This window comes from Arvicola amphibius, chromosome 5, assembly GCF_903992535.2.
Source record: "Arvicola amphibius chromosome 5, mArvAmp1.2, whole genome shotgun sequence".
Classification (NCBI taxonomy): Eukaryota; Metazoa; Chordata; class Mammalia; order Rodentia; family Cricetidae; genus Arvicola; species Arvicola amphibius.
The window spans coordinates 24670195-24695463 of NC_052051.1; the positions used below are offsets into that span (position 1 = coordinate 24670195).

Here is a 25269-nt window from a genome sequence, read left to right on the forward strand (position 1 = left end):
GGGGTTCTCCATTACTTCTCACGGTGTGCACAGGTCTTGGGTCTTCCAGCCATAAAGTGCCTTCCTTGACTTCACTCTGTCCCCTCATCTCTTGTCTGTGGATGAGGAACACCCACTCCAGACCTCAGTGCTGGGCCCTACCCAATGTCCACTGTCAGAGAGCAGCATGTCTTCCCGAGTCTCTAAGGCCACAGGGGAAGAACAGACATCAACCATGGAACTCAGGTCCTGTGCTTCCTCGTCTGCTCTGTGTGAGCACTGCCATGGGGTTCTGAGGCCTTCCCCATGATCTGTCTCTGCCTCCCTGTTCCTAGCTTTCTTTCTGTCTCTGTCTCTGTCTCTGTCTCTGTCTCTGTCTCTGTCTATCTGTCTGTCTTTGCCTGTCTGTCTCTCTTTCTCTATGTCTTTCTGTCTCTTTCTCTCCATCCCTTCTTTCCTTCCTCCCTGTCACCCTGCGTTTCTCTCTCCTTCTCCCTGTCTCTTCCTGTCTCCTTCAAGCTCTCCACCAAAGTTCCTAAGCAACCTCTCCTGCCTCTACCTCTCTGGGTGTCTAATCTGGAGAGTTGGACCCAGGACCCCAAGGTGCCCACCCTCAGCCAAGATGCTTGGCTTGAGGCCCTCTGCCCCCTCTGTCCGCAGCCACAGGAAGAGGAGTCGGCTCCACCGGTGTGCAGCCTCCTGGCAGCAAACAGATTATCTGGGCCCCTCAGCCCGGTGGCCTGGCCTGCAGGCCAAGGGTCAGGAGGGCATTCAGCAGGAACCTAGTGTGGGGTCCTGGCCCCACCCAAGACCCTCCCAGGCTGACAGGGGCTCCCAGAAGCCCTGGCCTCCCCAGGCTGCCTGTAAATTCTTGGCATTTTCAGCCTTCGGTTATGCAAACAAGAGATAAATCTCAGTTGCCACAAGAAATAAATCTTGGTTGCCGAATGAAATAGCTTGGGGTTGGTTTCCTAACCTCTCCACTGGCTTTCTGGGCAGTCGATGCGGGGGATGGGGTGGAGCAACAGCCTCTGCTTCTGAGAGGAACGGGATGACTTTTCCAAGAAGGGCTTAAGAACTGCTGCTCCGGGAGTCCTGGCCCAGGATGAGCAGTTGGCTGATACTCAACTGGAGGCAGCAACAGTGGCTGCCTAAGGCCCGTCCTGCCCCCAGAGGGACAGGTTTATTTGTTCATGTGGCTTGGCCAGTCAGCCTGTGGGCCAGGGCCACGTGTGTCTAGCTCTGTCTCCTCCAGTGCCTAGAGAGCTCGGGCTAGGATGCACATCCTCCCTGTTTCCTGACAACAGGAAGTGCAAGCCTCAGACAGGTCCATGAGCTGTACTTCCTCCGCGACGTTCGGTCATCTCAAACTCAGCCACATTCAGTTACTTCAGCCTCCGAGGGCCCCGGAATATAGCCGTGTTGACCTTAGGGTCTCCCCAGGGCCTGGAACAGCTGTGGCGAGGAGCGCGTCCTAAGGGTGCACTGGCCAGCTATGGGACCCTGGGGGAAATCATCTGTATGGGTGGATTCTTTAGAAGTGAAAGTCTGCGTACTCGCTGGCTCCCTGCATAACCAAAGGATAAGGACAGGAGAAATTAAGGTTGACATTCACTAGGCACTTTCTGTGTAGTGCACATTTGTGCTGTGCACTTTGTGGAGATGTTAGCATTTCATTCTCATGGTGACCCCAGGAGATGAGACTGTCAATGGTGAGGAAACAGGCACCGGGAGATGGGGTGACCCGTCCACGGTCGCAGGGGCAGCAAATGTAGATCCGATGAGAGCCGTGCTCTAAGTACCAAGGCCAATTTCTCATAGCTGTGAAGGCTTGAAATCCCGGGAGTGCCGATCCTCTGCCTGGGATCCCGGCGGTACCGCTCCATCCTTGGCCATGCCACAGGATGACTTGTGGATCCCAGCTGCATGCCTGCCGACTGTCTTTGCAGCCACTTGTTCTGTTTTTTTTTTGGGGGGGGGGAGAGGGGGGAGTAGATGGCACTAAAGTGTGGATATCAAAAAGGCTGATGGACCGGCAGGGCTTCTCTCCCAGGAAACACCACTGTGGAGCTGGAGAAGGCAAGGAACTGACACTGGAGTCGGTACCCACGTCAACTCAGGTCTCTCCACTTACACAGAGCCTTTTTTTAAAAACTCCCTGAGCTTCAGTTTCCTCATCTGTGAAGTGGGGATTATAATAAAATCCCCCGGTAAACACAAAGTAAAGTAAGACCTGAAAATTATCTGGTGGGGTCTCAAGGTAAAGGGATACCTGGGGACCCACTTCCCTCAGGCAGTTAGGCCAGCAGAGCCTGTGGACCCCTACTCCTGGCCCTAGCCCAGCCTCCATTGGTCTATAGCACAGCAGGTCCACCGTGCAGGGGTGAATGTAGACCAGTAGAGCCTTGTGGTCCCCTACTCCTGGCCCTAGCCCAGCCTCCATTGGGCTATAGCACAGCAGGTCCACCGTGCAGGGGTGAATGAAGGAAGATCATTTCTGAGCAACTGTGGGCACCTCCCTCAGGAAGCTCTACCGTGGTATGATTTGATCTCAGAGGGAGCAGACAGGAGAGAGGGGCCAGCCCTGTCCATCAGCCTGGCCTAGTCTGCTCCTTGCCAGCATTCTCGTCCATTTGTTCAGCTTGATAGGAGATGCATAAAACCTTTCTGGGCCTCCTCATCAGCTCCAGCTTGGTTTCTTTGCATTCCTTTTGGGCGCTTTAAATGTTTGCTGAAATGGTTCGTGTATATAAAAAGACAGGGAGAGGAAGCATCCTGCTACAAAGACAAAGCCTCACCAAGGCCATCTTGCTCCTGCCTCTGCCCCTCCTCCCAGCATAAAAAGCCATTCTGTATTTTGTGCTGGGATGCACAGCGCCTCTTCTTGTCTCCTCCAAGCAGGAAATGCAAGCAGCTGGGCCCAAACCCTGCCCATCAGTTGTACATCCTCTGCCACATACGGTCACATCAACCTCCTCCATGACCCTGTACCTGGCCCTGCTCTCTTCTCCCGTGCCATCTTCAGAGTCTGCCTCAGACTGCTAACGACTCAGGACAGGCCTGCAGAAACAGTTCTGCTTACCAGCTTCAGGGCAATGCTGGTCTCTCCCAGCTTCGGCTTACTCTCTTGGCGAGTAGGGACCATCACACTTCCCTCTGGGATGCTGGGAACCTGGTTAGGGAAGAGCCGTGCACTGCAGCTGAGCGGGGAGGAAGAAGAGTGCTGGAAGCAGCTCTCTAGATCACAGCCCAGGTGAGGTGACTACAAGTGATATCACAAGCAGGGTGAGGAACGGAGACTCCTGTCTAAGTTCTCTTCACAGGACCTACTCAGGGGAAGCTCGGATTCTTGACTTCGTTGCAGGAAAGAATTCAGGATGAAGCACAGTTGGATTTTATTTTAATAAGAAACTTTAAGCATGGGACTAGCAGAAAGAGACACTTTAGAAAAGGAGACGGCACCCTCAAGCGTGGATCCTTAAGGTCTCGCTCAAGCGTCTGGCAGAAACTATGTTTTCGATTTTGATTTTGATGACTCTAGGGTTACATCTAAAAGGTTGCTAAAGCCGGGCGGTGGTGGCGCACGCCTTTAATCCCAGCACTCGGGAGGCAGAGGCAGGTGGATCTCTGTGAGTTCGAGGCCAGTCTGGTCTACAAGAGCTAGTTCCAGGACAGGCTCCAAAGCCACAGAGAAACCCTGTCTCGAAAAATAAAAAAAAAAAGAAACAAACAATCAAAAGGTTGCTAAGAAACTTTTCTCTTTTTTCCTTCTTTATAAAAAAAAGTGGGGTTATAGGGTAGTTCTAGGGGCTCTTAGAATGGGAAACAATCTCATAAGATAAACCATGGGTCATAAGGGTGAAAGGGACCTAAGACATTCCTTTGACTGTAAATGGCATTTCTTGTGAGATTCCTCACAAATTGCAGGTTACAGTGGGGAAAGGAGGGAGGTCTTATGTGCTTAGACCTTAAGCGTGACTCATCGCTATTTTGACGTTCTTCTTTGAAAACATCTTGATATCAAGAGAATACTGTCTGTGTGTTGGCAGCCTGCACAGTCAATATTCATTGTGCTGGAACTGCTGGCTCTCGGGGGAGGTAGGAGGCAAAAGCTTCTACCAGATTCCAGAGCGAAGTGCTCCCTTCCTTCTGTACCACCCAGTGGTTCTGGCCCAGGAGACCTTGCAGAGCATGGCCTGGTGGAGCATTCCTGTAACTCGGCCATTCCCCTTGGAAGAAGGGAGTGCTGAGTGAGTTCAGAGCAGCTATGTGGATGGCCATTGGGACCTCTCTCCCAGTGGCCACAGTGAGAGGAACTGCAGCTGGACAGGGATGGAGGACTTGCTGTTCACACTACTCCTCTTGGCTCCTTGGAAGTTTGAACCGTGTGTTTTTTTTATCTGCCTTCAGAAGAAATTAAAATTGTAGCCAAATGTGAAGCCCATCTGTAATCCTAGCACTTGGGAGGTAGAGACAGGAGGAATTGGGTGTTCAAGACCAACCTGAGCTACATGAGAACCTGACTTAAAAAAAACATATTAAAGAGTTAAAATTAGAGACATGTGAATTGAAACTGAGAGAGAGAGAGAGAGAGAGAGAGAGAGAGAGAGAGAGAGAGAGAGAGAGAAGAAAATTACCTGAGGAGAAACATCTGAGTTGACTCATGGCCTCCACACTCAGGCGCATACACACACAACATTAAATGTTTCAAAACAAAGGAAACAAACTGCCTTGTGACTTCCTAGAAACAGATCTGTGTCTGGTACAGCCAATCCTGCTTCTCTATTCGTCCTTGGACTACGTGGATCTGGTAGCAGAGCTGCTCTGTTCTGTGCACAATATCACAGGCGCACGATGATCTAGCAAGGGACTCACGTCCCTTCTGTCACTAGGAGCTGGGGGCACACCTCCATTGTAATACCCACAGCTATGTGACACATGAGTATATCTGTCATTTCCACTGGTGACCAGACCACTCTGGTCCCTCCTGGCCTAATTCCATCCACATAAGAAAAGTTCGCTTTAGCAAGAGATTATTTGGAGGGAAAATATCATTTTTTTTAGTCTACAGATTCCCTGAATTCTACTAAGAGATTCTTTGGGAACACAAGGAGCTGAAGAGATGGCTCAGCAGACAAAGGTGCATAATTGCTCTCCAAGAGGCCCGGAATTCAATTTCCAGAACTATGTCAAGCAGTTCACAGTTACCTGGAAATCCAACTCCTCTGGCCTCTGTGGGCACCTGCACTCATGTATACACACACACACACACACACTTAGAAATAAAATAAATCTTTGAGAAAAAAATGAATACTTGGTAGTGTCAGGCAAGATGGAACATTCCTATGATCCCAGCACTGAGGAGGCAGAGGCAGGAGGATCACATGTTTGAGGCCAGCCTGGGCTGCATAGTGAGACTGTCTCAAAGAAACAGAAGAATATCTGGTATATATGCTAGCTGCTAAATACATTAGTTATACCTGTATTCATTCACAATATAATTTTGACGTTTATTTTAGTGTGTGTGTGTGTACGTACATGCATGTAAACAAGAACACACATACATATGTGTGGAGGTCAGAGTGTAACTTGCAGGAGGTGGTTCTCTTCTGCCATGAGGGCTCCCGAGATCACAGTCAGGTCATCAGGCTTGGCTGCAAGCTCCTTTACCCCTGAGCCATCTTTCTGGCCTTTCATTGAGCTTTTAAAATACAAACATATTTGAGATGTGTAATATGAACAGAAGATGGCTGTCCCCCCCACTGTCACTCCTCCCCAGAGGTTGGTCAATCCGGCTAACCGCTTGCCGTCATCCTTGCCCTCCATCTGTGCACACACAGCACATATCACCAGCATCTTCCTTCCACAAGAGTAGGGCCATGTCATGCAGGAATGGATCTCCACTGTGGCAGGAATGAGTCCACACTGTGGATGGCGCTCTGGTCTGGTCATGGTGATGCTCACCATGCACACATCTGAAGAGGAACAATGGAACAAGGAAGAGGCTCGGCTGTGGTGTCAGCCAGCATTGCCAGGAGGTAACTGTAGCACACACGTACTAGGGTTTGTCACCTGCTGGTTACACAGCCACACCAAGTCATCTTAACAGTGCTGCTAGAAACCCTGGGGGTAGAAGCTGTGATTATCCCTGTTTCAGTGAAGAGTCTCAGGTAGATGGAGACGCTTGCCTGAGACCAAGTGGTGGCCACCACTGATCCAAGGCTTGACCCCCTTTCTATAACAGTGGCTTTTCTGAACCCTGAGCCTCATGCACCCCAGAAAGACACATGGAGTAGATTGCTCTCACCAGCCTCGACCTTCAAATCCCACACATACTCCAATCTACCTTGTGGCCTTCATCCTTGCCTTCCCTCCACCTGAAACCCCTCCATCCTGGCTTTCCTCAGGCTGTTGGGATCTCATCCTCTTAGTCCAGATGACCCTGACCAGCTTGTCTTGAGTGTTCATCCTGCCTGGTTTGGTTAGGTGTATATCACTACTGTGGGTTGACTTGTTTGCCTAGTAGGGGCCCTGGAAACAGAATACTTATTGATTTTACTCATCTCTGACTCCCTATACTAAGGGCAGGGCTGGTTATGTAGCAAGGATTCAACAAATACTCCTGAGTGGATATGTGCTCGAAACTCAAGGTCCCATGTTGGTATAAGAAAGCAGTTCAAATTATAATTCATATTTATCTGGGACATTTTCTAGAAACTTGTGTTGTGTTTCTTTTTTTATTGAGGCATAATCCACATATAGCAAAATCCATGTACTGTCATCTCATGGTATAGGGTATTGCCAGCAACCCTAAAAGTTCTCGTGTCCCTTTGAAGACACACATGCCCACTCAAGGCCTGGTAGATGGAGATTATGACTTGCTCAAATGTCCCACTGGTGGGGTCCCACATCTGCAGACACTGAGTCTGTGTTTTTCGCTTTGGAAGCCTGTGTCACTGTGGCTGGGTACACTAAGGACTCATTTGTTCCTTCTCTTGGAGTGGAGCCCACAGGGTGACTGGGGCTCAGCTATTCAGCTCTTTGCCAATTAAGATCCATTTATATAGATAACAGCGATAAAGCAGGCTCACTTGGACCTGCTCAGTCACCAAAACTACATACTGGGGTCTGCATGGAGGACCCTTCCTTTCTTCCTTAGTCTCTGCCTGCTGAGACATCTCCTTTCCCCTCCTCTCCTCTGCCATTTCCGCATGCCTTCTTCCAAAGAGAGGATTGTACTTACTGCCTCCATAGAACATATTTGGAAAGTGAGGTCCAGGATCATCCAGAAGGCTTCCAGGGTGCACAAACAGGAAGGCAGCAGAGTGGGGGCCTGAAGGTGAAGGAGTGGTGCACGCTGGGGATAGGGTATGCTGCTGGCACGGGTATGAGAATTGGCTGCTCCAAGGTTCTAGGAAAGATTCTGATGGTCTGATCCTAGTGGAGTGATACCCGGATAACAGTAGAACCCTGCCTGGGTCGGGTTCTCAAGAGGGTTTCTTTCCACATCCATTGACTGGTGCCTCAGCCTGGGCCAGCCCTGGCTGCCTGTCTAGGCTGGTCTTAGTACCCTGAACCCCAGCCTGGCTGAACCAGACCATCTGGCTGGGATTATCTGCCTAGGGCCCAGGCCAGTGGGTGGGCTAGCCGACTGAATAACAGGAACCAGCTGTGGATGGTTTAAGCCCCGCCCAACTACTTACAGTCACAGGCCCAGTGAGGAAAATCAGTGTGTCTGCTTTTAGGGAGCCCTAATCACTCAGGAGGGCCCTAAGTCACCCTGAGTCCTCAGCCTGGCTCTATAGACTGAGGGAGGCCTCATGGAACCTGGGCTTTCCTATATGTGGGTTCTAACTTGAAACTTACAGTGTGTAGGAGAAGCGACGTTGGCCCTGCCGTGAAGAGAACTCTCTGGAAAGTTCTCTACTCAGGAATGAACTTGCTGCTGACTGTCTAAGTAGAAGCCAAGGGCCCTGGAGTCTGCATCTGACCCAAGTTCTAGAAGGTTCATGTTGAGCAGAGTCAACGGGCAGACCCGGCACTGCTCCGTGCACCCTAGCCACTGGTGAGCCCCAGCCAGCCACCCAGTAGTGTCCCTGGGGAGCTGAGGGAGGAAGCGAACAGACTGGAAGTTCTTACTGGGAGCTCGTCAGACAGACTTAATAGCAGGATGTGTGGGATGAACAGAAAAGAAGTCAAGATTAAGGTCTGGGTTTGGGCCTTCAGGATTGGGTGGGGCCATTCACTGAGATGAACAAATGGGAGAGGACTGAGAGATCCAGGGACAGGGAAAGAGGTAGGACTCGGGCCTCTGCTGGGCATTGGAAAAACTAGTTGTTTGGTGCTCGTTTCTTTATATCTCTCTCTACTCATTTGTTTTTGAGACAGGGTCTCAAGGTAGCCCAGGCCAGCTTTGAATTCACTAGGTAGCTGCGGATACCCTTACATTACACATCATCTTGTCTACCTCCAAGTGCTGGAATTCCCATATCCAGTTTTAGAGATGCTTGTCTGAAACCTGTGTAGCTATAGAGAGGTGTCCAGGAAGAATTCCTCATAGGAAATGGTAAAGTCATGAGCTATGAAAGTCTCAGGAGTGGCCAAAGCACACGTGCAGTTCCAAGGGCTTTAAAGCGCTGAGTCCTTCAGTGTCTGGCCCCAGAGAGAGCCCATGCATTTTCTTAGAAACATATACAGTCAACTAGGTATGGTGGTACATGCCCATGACCTCAGTACTCAGGAGGCTAAAACAGGAGGGTTGTTGTGAACTCAAGACCAGTCTCCTAATTTCTGGGTTGTAGAGCAAGACCATGTCTCAAAAGGCCACACAAAAGAAAAACTAAAGTCAAGGCCCTTGGAAGAGCATCTACTAATACTGTAGCTATAATCTAAATATTAAAGGCCAAATTGAAGTTGTTGCCTCATCCAGTGGTGGGTTGGTAACTCCTATAATTCCATAGTCATACTGGGGTGGGGGGTGTTCTGTAGATCGGGCTAAGGATGTAACAGCATTCAGAATTTCTCTTTGTCATGGAGTCACAGGACACGCTGGGCCAGCTCTTCTTTGTGGCCTGAGCTACAGTTGATGGAAATGTCAAATCACAATCACAAATCCATGTCCAGTGTCACCTTGCACTCACTCAATGCCACGGACTCCTGAAATCTCTTCACAGACCATCTGGTCCCCTGTTGAGGGCCCCTGGCCTGGGGAAAGAAGGGATAAAAAGGCAAAGAGACCAAGACTGAACCATGAGAAGGATTCAGCAGTGCCCAGGTTGTAAGAGGAGAGTGTGTTTGATTGTATGTGTGTCCTGCAGCTATGCTGGTGATAGTTACAGTATGAGATAAGGGATCAAGGAGATCATGACAAGGTGAATTAAAGGATCTTGGCAGGATTAGTGATAGAACTCAATAGACAGAGCCCTTGCCACACAAGCATGAGGACCTGAGTTCAGATCCCCAGAAGCCAAGGAAAGCAAGGTGCTAGTAGCACGTCTGCCATTCCAGCCCTCCTGCAACAGGGGAGACTGAGGCAGGAGAAATCCCCCAGTAGCTCTCAGGCCAGTTAATCGGCAGGGGTGGACAAGAGACCCTGTCTCAAACAAGACAGAAGGTAAAAACCAAGACTCTGGGGACAGAGAAACTGGGAGGCAACTGGTGGGGGAGAGTCCTAGTGTTCAGATGGATCTGTGAGCACATATCCTCCATGTGCTGCAAGAAAGGGTTAGGACCAGTGATGATGCAGAGTAAGAAGGAAGATGAGGGCAGAGACCTGGTGATGCTCCAGGCTGCTCCATGCGTCTTCCTTGTGTGCTCCACTTCAAGGTCTCCGTTTTATTAAGAACACACAGCTGTTCCACGTTTGGTAGTATTGGACCAGGTCTGGAAACCCATGTTTCTAACCAGCTCTCAGGTGAGGCTGATCCACTCTCTAGGCATTCCCAGCGTTCTCCCTATGCCCACTGGGACTTGGCAGTGGAGTGTACACCAGAAGTGCTCATGGCAGGAAGAGATGGATGGGCAGAGGAGAGACAAGAGAGGATGGGCAGAGGGCTCAGAGAATGAAGAAAGAATCAGCCCAAGGGAGCCAGACCCCAATTCAAGATCCCCACCCCTCATTGAGAGCCCTGGCCTTCCAAGGGCCCCTTTGAGTGGCCCCCATGGATCTTAAGGAAGCCTGAGTTCTGGCCTGAGAGACGGAGGGACCCGGGCAGTGAGTGCAGCCAGAAGCAGTGGCTCGGCCTGAGGACTCGCTGTTCACCTCTCCAGCTTGATCTTGGCTTCCCAGCAGACCAGCGCCATGGCCTCTCAGGAAGAATAACAGCCCTGCCAAAGAAAGCAAGCCAGCTCAAGGCGTCCAAGGCCCTTCCTTGGATGTTATGAGTTCAGCCGTTTGGCAGACAGCAGGGCTAAGAGAAAGTTCCATTTAGCAGATGGACACAGAAACCTGTACAAAGAAAAGATGTGAGCCCACCCCATCCCTCCTCTGCCATAGGCCAGTTCTCCCCGAGAAGCTGGGGAAAGGCAAGGCGTGAGGGCTGCACTCTGATCCTTGCTGAACCCCTTTTCCTATCATTTCCTTGAACACAATTATTGAGTAGCCACTGTACACCTGATGGTGTTTTAGATGTGGGAGATGAAATATTGAGCAAGACCGTATCCCTGGCTTCCTGTAACTGACACTCTGGAGGGTGAGAGAGATCAAAAGAAATGCTTGTCATAAAACTAAGGACTGGTAAGGACGTCAGTGAAATGACATGAGGAGTGACCGTGTGAGGGGAGAGGGGTTCTGGAGAGAGTACAGGGGACGTAGCATGTGGAAAGGCCTAAGGTGGGTGCGTGCTGTCTAGGAGGGATGCGTGGAGAACAGCCTCTGGAGTAGAACGAGAGATGAAGGGAAGGATGGAGGAGGGAGTGGACTGGCTCTGGAGGAAACAGCAAATCCAGATTTTTAGCTTTTCCTGTAAGATGGGAACCCCGGGGTAACGGGGTAACGTAGAGCAAAGGAGGGGTGTGGCTCACCTAGTTTCAACAGGACCCTTCTGGCTGCCCAGTGGGGGACAGATGGTTTGCAACAAGAATAAAGACAGAAGCCAGTGGGGGGGACCTAGGGAAGGGGAACACTGGCCTTACAGAGCACAGTCTCAGCCAGAGGTCTACCCTAGCTGCTGCTCCGTACTCTGCCACGGAGCTTTGCGGGAGGGAGCGACAGGAGGCTCCTCCCAGCCCCTGCCCTGTCACTCCAGCCCTCTGTCTCCCTACAGCTGGAGAAGTCCATCCTGAGGAGTTTGAGGTCAAACCTGGTGCAGGTCGAACAGCACACAGTCCCGAACCAGACAAGCACTGTGCTAGCACTGGGTGCCGACGTCGTGAACCAGACCCACAAGTTGACTGCTGTGGAGGCCCAGGTAACAGGAGAGCCACCAGAAGGCTTCCTTTCTCTGCCACTGTCCCAGTGAGGTCAGGGGCCTTCCCTGGGCCTGAAGTCCCCTGGCCTCCTCTCTCTGATGACACATCCACAGAGCCAGTCATCTTGCTCTAGACTGCAGTCCTGGGTCCGACTTCTCTGTGAAAGCTCAGTGACAAGGCTGGACTGGGCACTGGGGGAAGGCAACATTGACAAAGCAGGGGGCAAGGGAGCGGGGAGGAAGGAGCAACTGTTTGCTAAAGCCCTCGTGTGTGCCAGATACCATGTGAGACCCCAGATCCAGGCTAGAGCTGTAAGCAAAACAGTCAAACTTCTGTTGCCCTGGACCCCACCAAGAAGGCAAGCAGGATACACGGCCCCTATGTGTTACTCAGCGGCGGTGCCGGGGAACCAGCATGGCACAGAGAGAAATAGGGCTGTGTTGGGTACATGGGTAGAATGGGAGGCTATGAGTCCAGACAGCAAGGTCAGAAGGATACTGGGATGCAGTGCTAATAGGATGTGGACCAAGTTGCAAGAAGAATACACCAGACAGGGAGAACAGCATGCATAAAAGCTCAGAGGTAGAGCCTGGGTTACTCCAGGAGTATGGAGGAGGGCAATGGCCTGAGAGACAGAACAAAAAAGCAATAGAGGGAAACTGAGTCAGGGGCCCAGTGAGGATGAGCTTTCCACAGAAGGGTTCTGAGCAGCATGAAAGGCTGCCTCAGATCGCTTTGTAGGAAAGGGATAAAGGGGGAAAGGCAAGAGCAAGGAACCCGGTGAGGCCAACACAGGACACTGGATGAGAGGCAGCAGACAGCAAGCTAGCTGGCTTTCTGTTGCTATGATAAACGCCCTGACTAAAAGCAACATAGGAAGAAAGGGTTTGTTTAATTCTTGCTTCCAGATACCAGTCCATCATCAAGGGACGTCAGGGCAGGAACTCAAGCAGGAAGAGGCAGGAACCGTGGATGAATGTTGCCCAGTTTGCTTTCTTACTCGGGACCACCTGCCCAGGAGTAGCATCATCCTTAGAGGGCGGGGCCTTCTACATCCATCAACAATCCAGAAAATGTCCCACAGACATACCCTCAGGCCAACCGGAGAGAAGCACTCTCCTAACTGGGACTCCCTCGATAACTCTGGGCTGTCAAGTTGACAGCTGAAGCTAGCTAGGAGAAGCCAAGATGCGATATGGCCTTAGGGGGAAAGGAGGTGGTGAGGGGCCATTGGAAGATGAGGTGGATAGACTGATTTCATGCGGGGTCAAGGATATGGAGCCCAAACGGCTAGAAGATTGGCACTGGTGTGCAATAGCAGTAATGAGGAAGGGTAAGTCAGAAACCGGATAAATCAGGGAGGGCCTGAGAAGAGTAGTAAGCTGGTAGCTATGGAAATTCATAGCTTAGGTTGCAGTGGGTTAGCAAGTTTCAAGAGTGGCAGGCAGGCCCTTGGGCCTATATAGCAATGCCCCCACAATCCTCCTGCTTGTTGAGACAGGTTCCAAACCAGACATCACACATAAAGAACCAAACGCTGGCGAACTCACCGTCCACCAACAAGCTGGAAAGACAGGTGCTGATGCAGAGCCACGAACTGCAGCGGCTACAGAGTCGCAACAGGTGAGCAAGGGCGGGGCTGGAGCTAGGCGAGAAGCTAGAGCTCGCCAACATCAGGATGGGGCCGGGGGCCTGGATTTGCACTTGGGTGAAGGACCACTGTGGGATGGAGCTAGGATGAGGAACAAAGCTGGGGTGAGGTTGGGCTAAGTAAGGATCAGAACTAGGCTTGGCATCCAAACAAGCCCTGGTGATGCTAGGGCGGGGTTAAGCCCAGGCGGCACCGGGCCTGGCTCCCACATTGGTATTGACAGACACTGTCATTTTCCTTTGATTCTTTCCCTTCCCACTCTCCTTCTTGTCGTGATGCTGGCGATAGATCCCAGTTCCTTGCACATGCCAACAAGCTCTCCACCTCTGTGTCAACCCTCAGCCTCCTCCCCCAGCCCCCACACTCTGCCTTGGTTAGGAGTTTATGTTGTTGGTGGTTTGTTTGTTTGTTTGTCCGTTGTCAGTTTGTTTTGCTTGAGGTGGATTCTCACTATGTAGCCCAGCTGTCTTCAAACTTACTATGCTCCTGCCTCAGCCTCTGGTACTGGCATGATAGGCTTGTGCCGCCACACCCATCTCTCTCTTCCTGTTTTAATTTTTTTAATATTTATTTATTTATCTATTTATTATGTACACAATATTCTGTCTGCATGTATGCCTACAGGCCAGAAGAGGGCATCAGACCTCATCACAGATGGTTGTGAGCCACCATGTGGTTGCCGGGAATTGAACTCAGGACCCTTGGAAGAGCAGGCAGTGCTCTCAATCGCTGAGCCATCTCTCCAGCCCAATTTTTTTTAGTGTTGTTGTTGGGTTTTCGAGACAGGGTTTCTCTGTGTAACAGTCCTAGCTGTCCTGGAACTAGCTTTTCTAGACCAGGCTGGCCTCAAACTCACAGACATCCACCTGCCTCAGCCTCCCGCGTGCTGGGATTAAAGGCATGCGCCACTACTGTCTAGCCTGTTTTAAATTTTTATTTCTTTAATAAGATAGAATTTCCACACCTTTCAGTCCACATTGTGAACTTTAACTGGCTGATATAACTGTCAGCACACAGCCTGACCTGACCATCCACGCCCCCGTCCTGGAGAAAGCAGTCCCCAGCATCTGTCCTCACAGTCAGTCTGGTGCTCTGGACTAGTGTGCACTGGGGTCACCTGAACTTACACAGACAAAAACAGTGCTGGGGTAGAGACAAGGCAGGGAAACCCAACACCCAAAGCCCAGAGCGTGGATCTGCAGTTAAGTGATGCACATGTTGTTCCTTTCTCCAGCTTCCCAGAGTCGCTCCGTGTCTATTTCCCAGTCCCCAGTCAATGGACATTAAAGTCATTTCCAGCTTCTTACTAATCCACCAGGAGATGCGACCAGTGCTCTCATACCTCATCTCCCACAGACAGGAGAGGACTCCTAGAGAGGAAGAGATGACTGGGAAGCTTTCTTTTCTTAAACGTGTCTTTGCTTTTTATACCAGGATGTGCCTTGTGGTTATTGTGCTAGTGGAGCTGCATGAGGCTCAACTCGGAAGTGGAATACTCGCTTAGTATGACCCAGGGCCTGGTTTCCACCCAAGCCCTGCAAGTGAACAACTAAAGGAACACTAGCAATGCACTCCAGTCATGTGTCCCTGTCCCTCTACTCACTCTGATTCCTGTGACTCCACGGCTTCTCTCTCCTCCTTGATCTGAGCTTCAGGGGACACAGACTCCCAGGCTGTGTGCCCATCAGGCAGACACTGAGCATCTCCGAGCCTCTGTAGTGTGTGTCTCTATACTCAGGGTGTTTTGCCTCGTTTCTTTAGTCATCCACACTGAGGCTCTTAGCACCCTGTCCCCAGCACCTCCATACTGCCATGCATTCCTTTCTTCTTTCTCTCTTTTATGTCTCCCACACTTGGGGTTCCACCAGAGGCTCTGCCATGCCATGCTAGTCCCTACCTTCTCTTCCGAACTCTTTGCCAGTACCTCCACCTCTATCCTCTCTGTGGCTGTAGCACAGTCCTGGAAACACCAGAACAGAATTGACCCGCCAGTCCTGGCTCTTGAGCATCACTATGGCTTCCCTCTCACACATCTGCGCAGGATCATGCCCACACTCCCGCGAGACTGTCTTCTTTGAGGGGAGGCACACCAGTCATAGCCATTGATTCTGGGCTTCGCTCATGGCTGCTTGCTTGTTGCTAGGTCCTTCCCTGCTACCCTTGCTCCTTTACTCACTCCTATTCGCGTGACTTCACAGCCTCTCTCTTCCTTGATCTGAGCTACAGTGGACACAGACTACAAGGCTGTGCGATCCTGCAGCAGTCACAGACTGAGCGTCTCTGAACCACTGTACTGCGTGTGTGTAGCTGTCATACTCAGTCCCAAGGAAGCAGTGGGTGGGATGAGCATTGGAGGAAGAGACCTTGCATCCCTGCCAAGAGACATCAGCATCCCTGTATCCCACCTGGCAGGGCACTGGAGAGCAGGCTGCAGGCTTTGGAAGCTCAGCACGAGGCCCAGATGAACAGCCTCCAAGACAAGAGGGAACAACTGCAAACCCTCCTCGGCCGGCAGACTGGGACCCTGGCTAAACTGAAGAACAATCTGGAGGCCCTCAGCAGCAATTCCAGCTCCCTGCAGCAGCAGCAGCAGCAGCTGATGGAGTTAGTACAGCGCCTGGTCCGCATTGTAGCCCAGAACGAGCGCACTGGTGAGCAGCAGTGGGTGTGCATGGGTTGGGATGGAGAACCAAGGAGGGGAGGGAAGAGACCTGGCCTCAGTTTCCCCATCTGCTGAATAGAGATGAGATAACAACTCAGACAACCACAGCCTATGCGGATTAGTCTATGTCTTGGTTCCCTTTTTTTCTTTTTTCTTTTTCTTTTAAAACAGGCTTTTAACTGATAGCTCTGGGATGGAACTTGTTTTGTAGAGCAGGCTGGCCTCAAACTCACACAGATTCACCTGCCTCTGCCTTCCAAGTGTCAGATTAAAGCCATGTGCCACTATACCCAGCCACCCAGCTCCTCTTGCTTCATTTGCTACATGCCTCTCCAGGCCTCAGTTTCCCCATAAAATGGAGGGACACAATGAGTTCCAAGAATTTGCTCTCCTTAACGCTCCTGCCGCTAAGCCTGGTGAGCCATATGGAACTGGGAAGAATGTGGTAAACCCAGGCTGCCACAGAAATGAGAAACATGCCCACCTTGCTGCACGGTCCTCTCTGACACTCCCAGTTCCATCTGCAGTCTCCCAGACAACAAGCACCCACTGTGTGCCAGGCAGAGCCTTGGGTGGCAGGAACTCAGCAGCACGCAGCTGTAACGGTCACTGACTCCTGCAAAATTTCCTACCACTTGGCAGTTCTCAAGGGAAGGAGGAATAAAGCTTCTCCATTGAGGGACCACTGTATGCCAGGTACTCTAAGCTGTCCACCGACAACTTCCACAGCTCAGAAGGCTAAGGGGCTGAGCCAGGAAGAGGGCACTTTAGCCTAAGGACAGCAGGGGCCCAAGAGGGGCTGGGTGGGGTAGGGCTTCTTGCAGAAAGCACAGGCTGTATGGAATGGATAGGCTTGGTGGGTGAGGTACCAAAGAGGCTCCTGCTGTAGGACAATCTGCAACCACCTTGCGGGAGGCTGGGCCTTTGGTAAGGTACCCAGCTTTAAGCACTTGAAGGAGTTGCAGGCTGGTAGGGAAGTGGGGCAAAGAATCCCCCGTGGCTTCTCCCTAAGCCCAGCAGGCCAGGGAAGCCATGAGTGGGAGAGGTAGATGCCTTCTAACCCACAGGATACGCAATGACCAGAGCCATTATGGGGTTGTGCACAGCCTTGGCAGCGAGACAATCTGAATGAGTCCCATGTGTGGGTTTCTCACAGGCCAGGGCCAGGGCCAGGGCCAGGGCTGGTGCCTTTCCATGCAGGCCTGCAGCTCGGCTGCTTCAGCTGTGGCTAAAGGTCTGTTCCCTGAGCCCAGGGGGAGGGTGTGTCAAGCACCCATCAATCGCTGTCCAAACACCTGCCCGCTTGCCTGACTGTCACCAGGAAAAGACTTCTGGGAGTTGCTTTTGCCCTCTGTGTGGATGGAGAATCCATGGGAGGCTGAGTGAATAGGAGCTGTGGAAGGATGGGACAGCACAAGCTGAACTGGGTGGGCAGCCAGCCTCCTGCTCTGCAGAGCTTCCTCCCAGCCAGTGACAGCTGTGGAGAAGAGTGGGGGAAATCCTGGCTATCTCAGAGAGTCAGAGTCACAAAGTGAGAACAGGGACACAGCCCCGTCCCTGTGATAGCAACCCCTGTGCAGCAATCCATTTGCGCAGCTTCCCTGTACTCAGATGAGACACCCAACCCCCAGGAAAGGGTGGAGGGGGAGGAGCTAACCAGTAGAGGGAGCAAAGTTCAAGCCTGGCTACTTCCCTCACCTCATAACTCACCCAACCTCTCACTTACATGATAGGACAGGAGCCTCCAAAAGCTTCCGCACGTCTGTGCAGAGAACACACCAAAGGCCACAGGGGGTTTGCATGGCGCCTAGAACCAGAAGGGGGTGGAACTGGGCAGCATCAGCACCAGGCACACATTCCACCCAACTGTTTCACTGGCATATCAATCTCGTTTTATTTTTATGCTGTACCCTGAATCATTTTTTCTGGACCCCAAGATGCTCTCAGCAGAAGCTGACTTCCTAGGAAACCCTCCAACACAATGGTTTCAAGTAAAGGCACTGCCATTGGGCTGCTCTTGTTGCTCTTGCTCACTGAGGAAATGGTCTGTGAGCAGAACCTTGGAGAGAATAGCTAGAGAACCCAGGCCAGCTCCCAGCTCTGCCCTGATTTGTTAGATACAGCATGTCCTGTCCCTGCTTACCTCTAAGCCAATACCTGCCCTGTATTTGTCTGGCCTCCCAATTCCCATGGGCTGTGAGGGTCTGGGGGCTGCTGGCATGTTGGCACTGGAGACCCTTGCTCAGGAAACATTCTGGAGATTTCATTTGTGGTATGGAACAGCCTCCTTCAGATGTCTTCCAATGCCAGAATTTGGGAGCCACCATGCAGGTGTAAGGCCCAAAAAGGAAGTCCCACCCCCAGTAGCATCCTGTTTTTTTTATTTGTGTTGATAACCACCCCTCCACAACTTCAACTCCATCCTTAGGTACTGCCTCCCAGAGAGATTGGGATCTAGTAGAATCCCATCCCAAGCCTACTATGTGAGACAGACAGACGATTTTTAACTCCCTGTGTGTCCAGAGGGTCATGATAGATTCCAGTCATTAAATTAATAGCCGTCTGGTCTCAAGAACACATTTCTTAGGGAGTAGAGTGGGCCACTGAAGACAGGAAGAGCAGAATGAGTGGTCTCTAACTGGGGCTGCAGGGGATCCAGCCTGTCCGTGGGCCACGGGAGGGAGAGGCTGGGAGCCCGTGAGTCAGTCCTCACCCTGTGCTTCAGCTTCCTCCCCTGTGATGCAGGAAATGTCCCAGTGGGTGGCAGGTGTCACCTGCCCTCTCTGTGTGCTGGAACCTGGCACCCGGGCTCCAGTTTGCCTGCTTTGGGCATCCGGCTCCAGCCAATCCACCCAGGCAGAGCCCTGTGCCACAGCCCTGCAGCCAGGTTTCTCTGGCTGGCATTTGAAGTTGCTGAGCCTGCAGAAACCCAGGCTTCTTACTGTCTGTTCCTTCCTCACCCTGTCTATGCCAGTGTCCCCTGATCTCACGGTGGACACGGATGACCTTTCCTTCGCCCCATCCCCTGCACTGAGAGCTGTTCCTATGTGGGGATATTGATAACATGTTGTTCCCCTCCACAAACCCCAACCTCACGTGGATGGTCCCAGCTCACCATCCCCTCCTGGAAGAGACCTTTATCTTCCTGTCTCCATACCACCCCAGCCAGAGTGTGCACAGAGCAGGCGGGTGTGGCAGCCTGGTCTCCTCTCTCTCTCTCTCTCTCTCTCTCTCTCTCTCTCTCTCTCTCTCTCTCTCTCTCTCTCTCCTCACTCACTTCCAGCTGATGTTTTCTTCTCTCTCCCTCTCTCAGTCTTTCTCTCTCCTTCTCTTCTTCCTTTCTGTCCTTCCTTTATTTTGAAACAAGATCTTATGATCCAGGTAGGTCTCAAATTCAAGATGCTCCTACCTCTGCTACCCACGTGCTGGCATTCCAGATGTGCACTGCCACGCCTGGCCCTCCAGCTGATGTTTGCTTTGTCCCGCTGCAGTCTCCTTAAAGGTCCCTAAGCAGCTGTTCCAGGACTGTGCAGAGATCAAGCGCTCCGGGGCCAACGCCAGCGGCGTCTACACCATCCGTGTGGCCAACATGACAAGGCCTCTCAAGGTTAGGGGCTCCTGGAGATGGTGCTAAACTGAGGGCTTCTTTGACAGACTTTCCCGCCCCACCCACCCCATCAATACTAGGCTTTATCACCATCTGAGAGCCCAGAGAAGGAGGGAGCCCTGCTTCTGGAAACTCTCACCAGGCAAGTTTCTGAGGAAGAGAGGAAGCAGACGTTGACAAAGCCGGCAGTATAGCCTTTATCTCCGTCTTCTCCAGAAGCAGGCTTCTAAACAGAATCTCAGGAAATTGTTCTTTGTTGGTTAAGATGACCAGCCACTCACGTAACTGACAGCCCTAGGCACTCCTGTTTGTCTTTGTCCAAGCAAGTTATTCCATTTACACAGCCCAGGAGAAGCAGGAATTGGGTCTATGAAGCTGGCGGTGGGCTGACTGGGGGCGGGGTGCCATCTGGTGAGAGGCTCCAAGGTTGCCCTGAGCTTGACAGTCATCCACGATAGAGGGTCAGAGGAAGTACGGATGTCAGGAGCAAGGTTTGGGGCAGGCAAGAGGGAACAGGAGTGGTCCTTTTGCGGTACCAATCTGACTTTTCTGCATATATTAGGAGCAGTAGCCTGGTTTGACTCCAGACTGACTTCTGTGTTTCTCTATAACCTGCCACACTCCCCTCTCCACACAGAGATCAAGCCAAGGACCTTGACCCGGCAAAATCTAGCTGGTTCTTCACAACACTCTTGCTTTCCTCACTGTTCACTGCCATCCGGACAAAGCCAGTGTCTCTGGCTTTCCCTTTACAGTGCTGATAAGGCTTCCTTTCCAATGGGCGTTTACCCTGTGGGTGTGAGCCCAGAAATGCCAGCACTTGGAAAGTAAATGTGTTGTGTGAAGTTGAGTAAGCTGTGGTGGAATGTGGGTAGATGTGAATGGCTGGAATTTGGGACCCCTGTGGAGAGACAGGAGCTGGCCTGGGAGACAAGCCTTCTGAGCTCAGACCTCAGTGTGTCTTTGGTCTTATAGCTGCACACCTCTCTGGGCTTCCTGTACCCTTTGCGCTCACCACAACAGGTGCCCTGCCTTCCCTCCTTCCCTCCCTCTGTGGACCAGCTGAGCCCCGCTCCTGCTCGCGCACGCACGCTCTCTCTCTCTCTCTCTCTCTCTCTCTCTCTCTCTCTCTCTCTCTCTCTCTCTCTCTCTCTCTCTCTCCATCATCCACCTCTACTTAGAAGCACACCATCATCTGATACCCCCTTCCAGAACAACCTCTTCCAGGAAGCTTTCCAGGAGTCTCCAGGGAAGACTCCAGGGAAGTCTTCTTGTAGCTACTCAAGCAGTCCCACTCCCAGTAGTCAGCCTGCCCTGTCAGAGCCTCCTTCAGAGCAGCCAACCCTGCGAGTTGATCTATCTATCTCCTATTTACCAATAACTCGCTTAGTGCAGGGCCAGGCAACATACCCGTGCTCATTGTTTGATGAACATGGACTGAACCAATTGGAAGAACGTGTGAGCAAAGTCAGGCTTGAAAGAGTCAGCTGTGCTAGGCTGCAAGCCCTTTGGAAGAAAGTCCCTTGTGTCTTATTCACACATCCAATCCCTGCCTTAAACAGAGGTTAGCATGAAGGTACTCAGAAGACCTTCATCCAGTCTTTCCATAAGAAGAGCGCTTCCCGAGTCTACACTGCATCCAAATTCCCTCCGCTCGATATGGTTCGACCTCATGAGGTCGTGAGCTGAGTACTTGGCTTTCAGCTGGTGGTGCTATTCTGGAAGGTTCCGAAAAGCACAGGCAATAGAGCCTAGTTGGAAGAAGTCAGTAGGAGCACACCTGTCAAGCCTCAGTCCTTCTTCACTCTCTACTTCCTGTCTACCATGAATTGAAGCAATACACATGCGCATAAAACACACAACACACATGCACAACATACAAGCACATGCATGCGCACACGCGCACGCACACACACACATGCACCTGTCGCATTTTGTCCCAGGACAGAATGCCAAGCAATTGTGTCCCTGAAAACACTCTTAAGCCACGAGCAAAATAAGTCTTTCCTCCCTCGAGTTGTTTCTGTCAGGTGTTTAGTGTGAACTCTGACCCTGGCTGTGCCCCTACGGTACTAACAAATGAGAAGCATCCCGTGTATGTGCAGCCTCTATTCAGAATGTTTGCGATGGTTTGCCTCATTTGTGGAGAACAGGGACGTGAAGAGGTCACAGTATTAACACCCCCGCTTGGCAAATGAAAAGGAGGCTCTGAGAGGGTGTCCCTCACCTGTCTCCTTGAGAGATGATGGCAGTTGGGTGGGGGGTCTGGCTCTGTATTTTTCCCAGGTTCACTGTTGCTGGAGAAGGACAGAGTTCAGCTGAATTACAGTTAGGCTGGCTGAGAGTTGGCTTGCGAGGCCTCCAGAGCTTCCAGCTGTGTTGTGTTCCCCCACCAGGTGTTTTGTGACATGGAGACTGATGGAGGCGGCTGGACTCTCATCCAGCGCAGGCAGGATGGAAGCATGAGTTTCCAGAGGACCTGGGAGGAATACAAAGAGGTAATATGCTGTCCCGGGAGCTCCCAGCCCAGAGTTTGTGCAGGGGGTGCTGTGGGTAGGGACTGGTACGCTCTCACCTCTCCTCAGGGTGAACGCCCAGCTCACCTAAAGTCCAGGCTCATTTGTTTGTCCAAACCCCGGCCTCAAACTGGGGCCTCTTTTGACATTTCTCATGCACCCTAAGAAAGTAATTTTATTTTTGTTTTAATATTTGGAAAAGTAACACATGCATGTTGGTAACTCTTTTTAAAGACCCCAAAGGAGGGACTGGAGAGGCAGCTCAGTAGGTGAAACGCTCACTGGGTGAACACAGGAACCTAAGTTTGATCCCCAGAATCCATATAAGAAAGCCAAGAAGGGGGCTGGAGAGATGGCTCAGAGGTTAAGAGCAGTGACTGCTCTTCCGGAGGTCCTGAGTTCAATTCCCAGCAACCACAAGGTGGCTCACAGCCATCTGTAATGAGATTGGGTGCCCTCTTCTGGCCAACAAGGATACAGACAGACAGAACACTGTATACATAATAAATAAGCAAATCTTTAAAAAAAAAAAAAAGCCAAGAAGGGTAGCACACACCTGTGGTTCCAGATCTGGAGAGGCAGACAGACAGATCCCTGGAGTTCAAGACTCACTAGCCTAGTGAACTGTCCAGGTCCAGGCCACTGAGAGATCCTATCTCAAAACAAAGAGGAGAGCCCCTGAGGAGTGACAGCTGGGGTTGACCTCTGGACTGTGCACACACACACACAGCACATGCACATGCACGAACACACAGAGAACCCACAGCATACACACATAGCACATGCACACAGCATATGCACACACGCGCACATAGCACACATAAACACACATACACATGCATATGCGTACACACATACACATGTTCATACAAACAAAAATAATGCAAAGAATGAAACAGGAAAAAAAAACTCCCCATTATCCCTGACTATATGGCTTAAACAGATTTTTTTTTTTTGAGACTATATATCTTTACATAGTACTCATTTTCCTGGAACTTATTCTGTAGATCAGACTGGCCTCAGACACACCTGTCTCTGCGTCCTGAGTACAGGATTAAAGGTGCACGCCACCAGCCTCCACAAATTTCTTCATCTTTGTACATATCTGTAACACATCTACAAGACAAATTTCTCTTCCTCCTCCTCCTCCTCACCTTCTTCTGGATTTCCTGTATTTCAAATTGACTTCAAACTCTCTCTGTAGTTGAAGATGACATTCAGCTTCCGATCCTTCTGTCTCCACCTTCACAACGCTAGGCTTATAGTGGTAATTCCCCAAGGTGGGACTGCTGCCTCAAGGAACACACACGCTGTATAGGATGGCTCAGCTGCCTTCCAATTTTATGTTTTCAGCTAAATTTTGAACACAGGATTTTTGACAAGCTGACTTAAAAGCCCTTAAAGTTTTCAAAAACAAAAGACATAGAAAAAGATATTCCCAAGGTCTCAAACAATCGGCATCCACCAGCCATGTTCCAGATAAGGACTTAAAGTAGTTGGCATTAAGTAGCCAGCAAATCAAGGGCACAAAGGACACTGTGTGCCCCTGTCCTTGGTCCTGAGAGATTTCTCTGCCAAGGTCATCGGTTTCTTGCTACCCTGGAGCTCAGATCACAAAGACACTCTGAGAACTTGTAGCCTTGCGTTTCTCTGTTGCTGAAACTGTTGGTTCTCTCTCCTGCCTCTGGGGAAATGTGCTCCTGCCACTCCTGCCCGGCAGCTGGCTCAGCCACTCAGCCGTTTGCTTCCTGCTGAGGCTTAACCTGCATGCAGCTGAGTCCACAACTATAAAGCAGAAAGCTCGGCGAATTTTCGCACAAGCTCACCCGTGTGATCTCCATTCACAGCTAAATACCCAACTTCCTGGAAAGTCCCCCTGTGCCTCCTCTCCCTAGGTGTGTCCCCAAAGTAGTGGCTATTCCTTTCTTATGTTTATCTTACTGTCTGTGGGTGTGAGTTTACCTGTGTGGAGTACCCACACATGTGGATTTGTGTTCCCAGTCATGCTAGGAGGCCAGTGGGGGATGTCAGGGTCTCTTACTAGCCTAGAGCTAGACCGGCGGCCAGCAAGACACAGTGATCCTCTTGTCTCTACTTTGTCCAGGGGTGTCAGGGGTTCGAACTCAAGCCCGCATTCTTACACAGCATCTGCTCTTCCCCCCACTGAGCCATTTCCCCAGCTATTCCTATCTCTGTCACCACAAATGAGTTTTGGGTGTTTCTGACTTTAGAGGAATGTGATTTCAATTATTTTTAACGGGCTTAAATTTTACAAACACTTTATCTTTGTTCCCTGGAGGGATCTCCTGTCCCAGGGCTGTGCACACTGTTCTTATGAACTTGCTCATTAGGCATTGACTTCGGATAAGTGGCCATGGAGCCTGGACTGGCCCAGCTCCTCAGCCACAGACACCACCTCCCTCTTCAGCACACAGCCACCCTTTCCTCTCCTCCCCCACAGGGTTTTGGTAATGTGGCTAGAGAGTATTGGCTAGGCAACGAGGCTGTGCACCAACTCACCAGCAGGACGGCCTATTTGCTGCGTGTGGAGCTACGTGACTGGGAAGGCCGCCAGACCTCCATCCAGTATGAGCATTTCCAGCTGGGCAGTGAGAGGCAGCAGTACAGGTGGGCTTGGGGCCCAGGCTTGTGGGTGGTTCGGGGCCCAAGGCAAGTGGCTGCAGAATCTGCACCACGGGTCATTCCCTGGGCGTCTCCTGCTTCTACCATCTGGCCCCTATTTGGGCACACGTCACAGGATCTGGAGGTGGCTGCTTAGCACTCAGCACATCTCGGCCACTGGGTGGGGTGAAGAGACTGTCAGGGACGCCACCGTGCCTAGAGCAAGAAGGGATCTTCCAAGGTTAGTCAGCCCACTTGCAGGCAGCAGGAGTGGGGTTGACTTCTCAGTCTGTGCCCTGTGGTAAGGTGCGAAAGTCACCACACTGGGAGAAAGAATGCTTCCCAGCACTGCTATCTGCAGCTCCGAATAAAACTTGGGACCATCCATGTCGGCATTCTCTGGGCTCCCCAGTAGTACTGAGCACAAGGGTGTGGTCAAGTCATCAGGGTCTCCTGCCCCTCCCTCTGCCTGGTTTATGGTATGTGATCAGGAACAGCAGCAGGCATTTTCCAGGCGTCTGCTGTGCTCTGGACACAGATTTGCTCTCTCCTCACGCTAATAAGGCTGACATTACTTTCTATGGTTTGGTGATGAGGGAACTGAATCTTTAAAGTGACAAGTTAGGTGGATCCTGAATTTGAACTTAGTTCTCCCTGCTATCAAACCCACTGTGTCTCCACTGTGATGTCACCTCTCTGGGGCACTCACTGATCTTCAAATTAAGCCAGTATCTTAGCTATCTTTGGACTAGGCTTGAATAAGCTTATGGACTCACCCCTGACACCTGGCGCTTCTACAGCTGTAGACAACTTCCAGAAAGCT

The 25269-nt window shown here is 51.2% G+C and overlaps 1 protein-coding gene across 1 annotated transcript in view; it reads left to right on the forward strand.

The window, feature by feature from the left end:
- Window positions 1-25269, forward strand: part of Angpt4 (angiopoietin 4) — a 33480-nt gene that overhangs the window by 3225 nt on the left and 4986 nt on the right. Inside the window, exons 2-7 of the mRNA XM_038332000.1 lie at window positions 11244-11387; window positions 12890-13011; window positions 15452-15690; window positions 19193-19308; window positions 21705-21806; window positions 24286-24452. Of these exons, the coding sequence (XP_038187928.1) occupies window positions 11244-11387; window positions 12890-13011; window positions 15452-15690; window positions 19193-19308; window positions 21705-21806; window positions 24286-24452 (890 nt within the window). The remainder of the gene's footprint in view (window positions 1-11243; window positions 11388-12889; window positions 13012-15451; window positions 15691-19192; window positions 19309-21704; window positions 21807-24285; window positions 24453-25269) is intronic.